This window comes from Arachis hypogaea, chromosome 17 (assembly GCF_003086295.3).
Source record: "Arachis hypogaea cultivar Tifrunner chromosome 17, arahy.Tifrunner.gnm2.J5K5, whole genome shotgun sequence".
Lineage (NCBI taxonomy): Eukaryota > Viridiplantae > Streptophyta > Magnoliopsida > Fabales > Fabaceae > Arachis > Arachis hypogaea.
This window is the reverse complement of record NC_092052.1, coordinates 117,085,044-117,094,922: the sequence shown is the minus strand read 5'-3', so window position 1 is coordinate 117,094,922 and position 9,879 is coordinate 117,085,044. Positions and strand designations below refer to the sequence as shown.

General features: G+C 35.5%; 1 protein-coding gene and 1 non-coding gene across 2 annotated transcripts; one reads left to right on the top strand and one right to left on the bottom strand.

Annotated features, from left to right (window-relative positions):
• The first annotated feature begins 257 nt into the window (after positions 1-257).
• On the top strand, positions 258-361 carry LOC112768772 (small nucleolar RNA R71). The gene has a single exon (XR_003186162.1). It is a non-coding gene; the product is annotated as a small nucleolar RNA R71 (small nucleolar RNA).
• A 6,581-nt stretch (positions 362-6,942) lies between these two features.
• On the bottom strand, positions 6,943-8,835 carry LOC112763721 (uroporphyrinogen decarboxylase 1, chloroplastic-like). The gene is made up of 5 exons (XM_025809320.3): positions 8,705-8,835; positions 8,051-8,265; positions 7,942-7,961; positions 7,470-7,742; positions 6,943-7,385 (listed from the first exon to the last, which is right to left on the bottom strand). Exons 1-5 carry the CDS (start codon positions 8,833-8,835, stop codon positions 7,092-7,094), a joined length of 933 nt encoding a protein of 310 aa, XP_025665105.1. The 3' UTR covers positions 6,943-7,091.
• Between the last annotated feature and the right edge of the window lie 1,044 nt (positions 8,836-9,879).

The following is a 9,879-nucleotide window of genomic DNA, read 5'->3' as shown; positions in this document are numbered from 1 at the left end:
ATATTTTGTTCTGAGCCAATATGGCATTCAGAGTATTAATCTCAAGAACTCCTTTTTTCTGAGTTGTCCCATTATTCACAGGATTCCTTTCAGAAGTGTACATAAACTGGTTATTTGCAACCATTTCAATGAGTTCCTGGGCTTCTTCAGGTGTCTTCTTTAGACGAAGAGATCCACCAGCAGAGTTGTCCAATGACATCTTGGACAATTCAGACAGACCATCATAGAATATACATATGATGCTCCATTCTGAAAGCATGCCAGAAGGGCACCTTCTGATCAATTGCTTGTATCTTTCCCAAGCTTCATAGAGGGATTCACCTTCCTTCTGTCTGAAGGTTTGGACTTCCACTCTAAGCTTGCTCAATTTTTGAGGTGGAAAGAATTTGGCCAAGAAAGCATTGACCAACTTTTCCCAAGAGTTCAGGCTATCTTTAGGTTGTGAATCCAACCATATCCTAGCTCTGTCTCTTACAGCAAAGGGGAAAAGCATAAGTCTGTAGACCTCAGGATTAACCCCATTGGTCTTAACAGTGTCACAGATTTGTAAGAATTCAGCTAAAAACTGATGAGGATCTTCCAATGGAAGTCCATAAAGCTTGCAATTCTACTGCATCAGAGAAACTAATTGAGGCTTAAGCTCAAAGTTGTTTGCTCCAATTGTAGGAATTGAGATGCTCCTTCCACAGAAGTCAGAAGAGGGTGCAATAAAGTCACCAAGCATCTTCTTTGCATTTTCACCATTGTTGTTGGGTTTGGCCATCTTTTCTTCTTTTTCGAAAAATTCTGTCAGGTTCTCTCCAGAGTGTTGTGCTTTAGCTTCCTCCTTAGAGTCCTTTCAGGTTTCGGATCAGCTTCAACAAGAATGTTCTTATCCTTGCTCCTGCTCATATGAAAAAGAAGAGAACAGAAAAGAAGAGGAATCTTCTATGTCACAGTACAGAGATTCCTTTATGTGAGTAGAAGAATAGAAGAGTAGAATGAAGAAGAGAGAAGATGAAGAATTCGAACACAGAGAGCGAGAGAGGGTTCGAATTTTTAAGAGGAAGAGAAGTGTTAGTAAATAAATAAATAAATAGAAAGAGATGAGAGAGGGAGGGAGTTCGAATTTTAAATTAAAATAAAAGGAAAATATTTTTGTTTTTATTTTAATTATTGGTTAGTATTCGAAATTTAGGAGAAGAAATAAGATTAAAATTAAAATTTAAAAGAATTAGTTAATTAAAAAGTATTTTGAAAAAGGGGTTAGTAGTTTTCGAAAATTGGAAAGAGGAAATTAGTTAGGTAGTTTTGAAAAAGATAAGAAACAGTAAAACACACAAAAAGTCAAGTAGTTAATTGAAAAAGATTTGAAAATCAATTTTGAAAAGATAAGAAGTTAGAAAAGATTTTGAAATTGATTTTGAAAAAGATATGATTGAAATTCATTTTGAAAAAGATTTTAAAAGGAAATTAAAAGGATTTGATTTTTGAAATTAAAGTTGATTACTTGACTAACAAGAAACTAAAAGATATGATTTTAAAATTTAAAGATTGAACTTTTCTTAATAGGCAAGTAACAACTTGAAAATTTTTTGAATCTAAATATTAATTGTTAACATTAATTATGAAATAAAAGTGAGAAAAAGATTTTGAAAATCAAATTTTAAAAGTTTTCGAAAATAAGATAAAAAATGAAAAAGATTTAATTTTTGAAAAAGATTTGAAAAAGATAAAAATTTTAAATTGAAAATTTGACTTGACTAGTAAGAAACAATTAAATTTTAAAATTTTATGACTAAATCAATTTAAATTTTTGAAATTTATGAGTGAAATAAGGGAAAGATATTTTTTTTTTACTTTTGAGTTTTTATTGAGGAGAGAGAAAAACATAAAAATGATGCAAAACATAAAAATTTAAGATCAAAACTAATAATGCATGCAAGAACTCTTTGAATATTAAGATGAACACCAAGAACATTTTGAAGATCATGATGAACATTAAGAACATATTTTTGAAAATTTTTAAGAAAAGAAAAACATGCAAGACACCAAACTAAAAATTTTTTTTTATGATTTTATAAAATTTTTTTGGTATTTTTCGAAAATTATTTGGAAAAAGAGAAAATAAATAAGTTCAAAATTTTTTAATAGGAATTCCAGGAATCATGTAATGTTAGTCTAAAGCTTCAGTCTAAAAAAATTAGACTTGGCTAGCCAAGCTTCAGCAGGACATTACAGACAACAGCCAAATTGATGTGAATCAACTTGCTTTTGTGATGATAAAGGCATCATCTGAAACTCTAGAATTCATTCTTAAAAATTCTGAAGACATAGAATAATTTATTTTTTTGAAAATTTTTCGAAAATAAAAAGCTTTAAAAATAAAATAAACTTACCTAATCTGAGCAACAAGATGAACCGTCAGTTGTCCAAACTCGAACAATCCCCAGCAACGGCGCCAAAAACTTGGTGCACGAAATTGTGATCTCAACTGCGCCAACAACTTGGTACGCACGATCATAATCTCAATTCTTTTTCACAACTCCGCACAACTAACCAGCAAGTGTACTGGGTCATCCAAGTAATAAACCTTACGTGAGTAAGGGTCGATCCCACGGAGATTATCGGCTTGAAGCAAGCTATGGTCAACCTTGTAAATTTCAGTCAAGCAAATTCAAATGGTTATGGGTTTTAATAATTAAAATATAAATAATTAGATCCTACTCGGAATACCACAGACAAGGTTTAGACTTTCCGGATCCCAGGAATGCTGCCAATAGTTCTAGCCTATACCATGAAGGTTCATCTCAGATTCAGCTTCTTTGTTGTCAGGAGAGAAGACGTGAATCCTTGATTAGAAACCCAAGAGAATATACTCCAGCTGTCGTCTAATGACTACGTTGAACATCATGTAGACCGCTTTGTGGTTGTCAGGCACGCGATCTTGGCTAAGCGAGTAATGAAGATTGGGTGATTGTCACGGGTCACCCCTTCATTCTGACTTAACTGAATTAAGTACGAGAGTATATCTTGGAGAAGAAGTAGGCTTGAATTGAATAGAAAAATAGTAGTAATTGCATTAATTCATGAAGAACAGCAGAGCTCCACACCTTAATCTATGGGGTGTAGAAACTCCACCGTAGAAAATACATAAGTGAAAGGTCTAGGCATGGCTGTGAGGTCAGCCTCCATGCCAAAGGTCTAAGGACTAAACGTCCAGAGATGTAAAATAAATCTCTAAAAGTAGTTTTTATAATAAACTAGTAACTAGGGTTTACAGAAAATGAGTAACTAAGTGCAGATAGTGTAGAAATCCACTTCCGGGGCCCACTTGGTGTGTGTTTGGGCTGAGCATTGAAGCTTTTTCGTGCTTAAGCTATTCCTGGAGTTAAACGCCAGCTTTGGTGCTAGTTTGGGCGTTTAACTCCAATTCTGGTGCCAGTTTGGGCGTTTTACACCAAGATATTTTAGGCTGACTTTGAACGCCAGTTTGGGCCATCAAATCTTAGGAATATTATGGACTATTATATATTGTTGGAAAGCCCAGGATGTCTACTTTCTAATGCAATTAAGAACACGCCAATTGGGCTTCTCTAACTCCAGAAAATCCACTTCGAGTGCAGGGAGGTCAGAATCCAACAGCATCTACAGTCCTTTTTCAGCCTCTGAATCAGATTTTTGCTCAGGTCTCTCAATTTCAGCCAGAAAATACCTGAAATTACAGAAAAATACACAAACTCATTGTAAAGTCCAGAAATGTGATTTTTGAATAAAAACTAATGAAAATATAATAAAAATTAACTAAAACATACTAAAAACTATGTAAAAACAATGCCAAAAAGGGTATAAATTATCCGCTCATCAACTTCCTAACCAGTGATGTGCATCCTAAGGAAATTTCTAAGGAGAACGACTCGGGACTAATACTCTCGGTTATTGAATTTGGATTGTAGTGACACAATTTCTTTGTTTGATGTGGAATTGCATGTCGGTTTAGACTATACTCACGATTGGATTTATTGATAATTTCTATACCGGCATAAAATCTCTCATCAGTAACCGTCCATGAAGCAGTAATATTCATGTCCTGCGAGTCTTTCTAGCATCTAATCCATGAAAGGTAAAGGGAAATGATCTTTTCTGGTGGCCTCATTGAGCTTCCTATAATCAATGTACATACGCCAGCCAGTCACTGTCCTTATGGGTATCAATTCATTCCTCTCATTTGGTACAATAGTGACTCCTCCCTTCTTTGGGACTACTTGTACCGGACTTACCCAAGGGCTGTCTGAGATTGGGTAGATCACCCCTGCTTGCCACAACTTCAGCACTTCCTTTTGGACTACTTCATTCATTGTTTGGTTTAGCCTTCTTTGTTGCTGTCTTGAGGGCTTTGCACCTTCCACAAGTAGGATTTTGTGCATGCATATTGAAGGACTGATTCCCTTTAGATCTATAAGTGTCCACCCTATAGCATCCTTTTATTGTTTTAGCACTTGGATTAGCTCCTCTTCTTGTTCCTCATTCAAGCTTGAATTGATGATCACTGGGTATGTGTTGTTGTCACCCAAGTAATCATATTTCAAGCTTGGAGGTAGAGTTTTCAGCTCCAACTTTGGTGCCTCCACTTCCATTTTTCTTGTCTTGTCCATCATGATTGATTCGTCCATAGTCTCTAGTGGTAGCTCACCACATGAGGCTTGTTGATCTCGCTCTTTGATTTTTTCACATTGTTCTTCCTCTAGGACTCCTTGAACGAGATCTTCAATTGTGTCCACCATCATGCATTCTCCAATGGATTCCTTGGGGTAGCTCATTGCCTTGAAGACATTGAAGAATGTCTTCTCTTCATGTAATCTTAAGACTAGCTCTCCTTTTTGAACATCAATTATGGCTCCAGCAGTAGCTAGGAATGACCTTCCTAGGATGATTGATGTGTTGGCTTCTTCTTCCATATCAAGCATAACAAAATCAGCTGGGAAGATAAACTCTCCCACTTTTACCAACAAATCCTCCACCACACCATGGGGAAATTTGAAAGTTCAGTCAGCTAATTGAAGAGCCATTCTTCTAGGTTTTGCTTCTTCAATACTCATTCTTTTCATCATGGACAAGGACATGAGGTTGATGCTGGCTCCTAGATCACATAGTGCCTTTTAACTGCTTATATCCCCAATGATACAGGGGATTCAGAAGCTCCCAGGGTCTTTCAATTTCTGGAGGAGCTTCTTTTGTATTATGGCACTACATTCCTCAGTGAGCACTACAGTCTCTTTTTCTCCCCAATTCCTCTTCCTTGTCATAAACTCTTTTAAGAACTTGGCATAGAGTGGCATTTTCTCTAATGCTTCAGCAAAGGGGATGTTGATTTAAAGCTTCTTGAAGATCTCTAAAAACCTAGAGAATTGGCTGTCCTTTCCATCTTTTCTCAGCCTTTATGGATATGGTGCTTTTGGCACATAAGGCTTTAGAAATTGATTTGGTGGGGTAGGTACATGAGTCTCTTCTTCCTCCTTGATTTCAGATTCAGTTGCAGCTTCCTTTTCTTGTTTGTCTTGACTTGGGACTGCTACTTCCACAACCTTCCTGCTTCTTAAGGTGATAGCTTTGCACTCCCCTCTTGGGTTGACCATGGTGTCGCTGGGGAAAGTGTGTGTGGGCATTGGCATCTGTTTAGACAAGGTCCCTAGTTGTGCTTCTAATTTTGAAATGGCTGCCCCTTGGTTCCTTATGTTGGACCTGACCTCATCTTGAAGTGCATCTATCTTTTTGTCATCACTACAACAAATAAGGGTTTTCGCAATGATCAAAAACCGTTGCCGTAAATTGAAAAATCGTTAACAAAACTTTAGGCAATGCTTTGGCAACGGTTTTTTACCTGTGGTATATGCGGCCGTTGCCAATACTCAAAGGCAACGGTTTTTTACCTAAGGCAATGGTAACAACAAAACCGTTGCCAAAGTTACTAGTATAGACAACGGTTTTGACAACAATTTTTAAAGAATGGTTTAGAACCGTTGCTGGATAGGCAACGGTTTTAAACTGTTGTAGCTTTATTATTTACTAAGCCAACGGTTTTAAAGCATTGCCATTAGTGTCGTTTTTTGGCAACGATTTTAATACCATTGCCATTTTATAGTTGTCTTTGACAACGGTTTAACACCATTGCCTTTTGTGACTTTTGACAACGGTTTTTTGTAATATAATTCTTTATTTACAAGAGTTTTCTCATGAATAAAATTAGTTCCAACTTTTTTTTAATTTAGTGTCAATAAATAACCTAAATTATTTGAATCAAATTACTAAAAAAAACTAATTAAACATTTATTATCAAATTTGACTTACAAAAGTTGTTGTAAGATCCACATACAATCACTATCATCATTGCAAAATAACATAATACTAATCTAGGCCATAACTACTTTTACTTATATCATCATCATTTTTCAAAATACCGTAGTACTATAGCCTAAGGGTGGCAATTTCTTCATTTTTCTTCAATAAAGTTGGTGTGGTAACTCAGCTTGAGTGGACTCTCTTGGCTTCAATAGCAATTGCTTCACATAAAGAACAAGAAAGAATCTTAAATCTGATCTTTATCTGTATAAATATTTTTGGCAAATTAGAAAACCTGGATACTAAGCATTAAAAAGACAACCACAAAGTTATGCAGATAGTTAACCAGATACCAGGGAAGGTATATGTGAATAATAACCTTGACAGTCGCACTGGATCTGAAATTCAGAAGACCAAGATGAAGTGAGCTTATTTACCACTCGATGCTTACAAATTACAAGCTCTTAGCTCATATTATTTACCAACCAAATGACAATCATGAGAGCTTGGAACAAAACAATAATTTACATAAAACAAAACCTGTAATCATTGCAGAGCTTGGAACAAAACAATAATTTACATAAAACAAAACCTATAATCATTGCAAACTTTTGAAAGCGACACATGGTTTGTCTAGTTCAAAGATTCAACTAAACAAATAAGCAAAAGTTGAAATACATACATTTAGGCTTGCTATGACATGGATCCTAAATAGAACAGTTTGAAAAATTAGAATACAATTTCAATAAGATGAAAATAAATGGGAACTATTTCTACATTACCTCTTTGATATAAGGCTTTGACCAGCGTTCCCACATATCAGGTGGTAGTTGTCCACCCCATGAATCAAATATTTGTATGCAGTGAGCCCCAGACTCCACTTGGAAAATAACATAATCTGCTATTGCTTGCGCCAAATGAGAGAGCAGAGTCCGCAATAAATGTGGTGTTGTATGGCACATACTCTTAATGGTTGTATAGGTGCGTGTTGTACCCCCTTCCACTATATATGTTGCTATTGTCCAAGGTGCTCCCACGAAACCTAAAACGGCAGCATCACCACCAACCTAAGTAAAAAGCAATAAGTAAGGAAAACGGCTCCTTTGAAGGATAGCCATGATATATAGAAGCGGTAATGCAACTAGGTTTACCTCCTTGCGCAGTATCTTGAGTGAATCTCCAACAAAACTGAGCTTTTCCAGGTCAATTGGATGCAGAGCCTTTAGCCCCTTCTCGAAGCGTATTGGGGACTGAATAACAGGACCCCTTACGTCTTCAACGTCGAATTCGACCCCAAATGCAGGAAGAGGCGTAAGGATGTCAGAGAAAATGATCACTCCATTAGGCCTAAAGGCATTCCAAGGCTGCAAAGAAATTTTCACAATGAGATCAGTTGTCTCCGATCTCTCTCGAAAGTAAAAGAACTAAACCAGAATGTCAAGCTACTAATAATAATGAATAACTGACCTTTGCCAATGATCAGACCAAGCTGCTTCAAGGTAAGTGTATGTCCAGTTTGGTGAAATTGAGTATGAGGGCAATTGGAATCAAAACAAAATCAGAGCAGCATTGCCAGAGAACCAGTTACATACTAAAACAATCTTAAAATCAAAATAAAATCACAACAGCATTTCCACTGATACCTGTTTGAAAAATTAGCTTCAAATCAATAATTGCTGTAATATGTTTGTGGATTGGTTAAAAGAGGTTGCTTGGTGTTGGAATTAGGTACCAAGATCTAAGATGGGAACATATTTCTGGCCATTTTGATAAAGGGTGTCAACAAAATTTCTCATCTTATCCAATGGGAAATTTATAGGATCAAGTGTGAAATCCTTATATGCATCCATTGAATCAATATCTGTCCACATAACTTCAATGGGTATATTTGCTTTTGCATAGTTGGCAACCACATTTTCAAGATCACTCACATCCTTGTAGCCATATCTACAATGATGAAAACCTTTCACAAAAGGGAGAATTCTTTTGGATTAGCATGTAAAGTTGGGATCCATAGACTTTAAGAATACATGGTACTAACTAAGATTTTCTATGCAATGAATATGAAAGTAAAAGAACTAAACCACAATGTCAAGCTACTAATAATAATGAATAACTGACCTTTGCCAATGATCAGACCAAGCTGCTTCAAGGTAAGTGTATGTCCAGTTTGGTGAAATTGAGTAAGAGGGCAATTGGAATCAAAACAAAATCAGAGCAGCATTACCAGAGAACCAGTTACATGCTAAATCAATCTTAAAATCAAAATAAAATCACTACAGCAATTCCAAATAACCAGTTACCAAATCAACATCAGAACAGCATTATACCAAATCAACATTAAAATCAGAGTGGAAGTAACTTATAGGGTAAAGCTCACCAGGACAGTGGCGAGTTGTAGCAGAAACAGAGTGGCGATCCAGACGCCAACGGCGGCACACAGCTCAACGGCGACGGCGAACCCAACCCCGTCAGCGATGGCTTGGCAGCAACAGAGGCAACCTCCTCCTCCCTCATCGTGTTTCTCTCTCTGCGCGAACCCTTTTTCTCTCTTCGAGCTCCTCCGTGGCGGCAGTGATGGGAGGTGCGACGGCGAAGACGAGCTCGACAGTCAGGATCTTCAGTGGCGGTGATGGAGTCCTCGACGATGATGGCTACTTCTCCTCCCTCGCGCGCACTCTTCTCCGTCTCCACACCCTCCGGTTCGCGCGACGATGGCGGCGGCTCAACGGAACGGCGGCGACAGGCGGACAGGGCGCGACGGCGCGCTCGTCTCCCTCTCCTTCCCTTCCTTCTTCTTCCCCGATTCCCCTTTCTCTTTTTTCCCCCCTTTCCTTCTGTTTCCTTTTCTGTACGTGTGCTTAGGATTTAGGTAACAAATTTAAGAATTTTGTGAAATTAGAGTTTTATTTGGTAATTTTAAAATTATGGTAAAATATATATCAATAATATGATAATTTTTTTTAAATATTTGAGATAAAATAATAAATTAGAATTTAAATTTAATATTGTAAAGATTATTTTTAAAATGTATAAAATTTTATTCATCAATATATCAATGAGTTAAAATAATTATTTTTAATTTAAATTATAAAATAATTGTACTAATCACATTTTATAAAATATAATTTTAAACTTAAAAATATTAATTATTTAAATTAAATAATATAAATTTTTATCATTTTCCATCGCGTGAACTTTAATTTCAAATTATATGAAATAACCAATTAATAAAAATGACACAAAAATATTAATTAACTTAACTCCAAATATTAATAAAACTAATTTAATTATTCTTAATAGATTAGTTTATAAAATAAGGAGTTCAAATTAATAATAAGTCATAACTTTTTCATAATAAAAGTTACTTAAAATAAATTGTGCAATTCTTTCTTATTTTTCAATTACTAAAATTATACAAAATATTCCATTATAATTAAATTTCTTAAGAATATTAATTAATTCAAAATGAATTTATCTCTAAATCTCTTTAATTATTTTCTAATAGAATAATTTCTAAAATTATAAAGTTTAAACTTAATAAGATAAAATCACAATTTA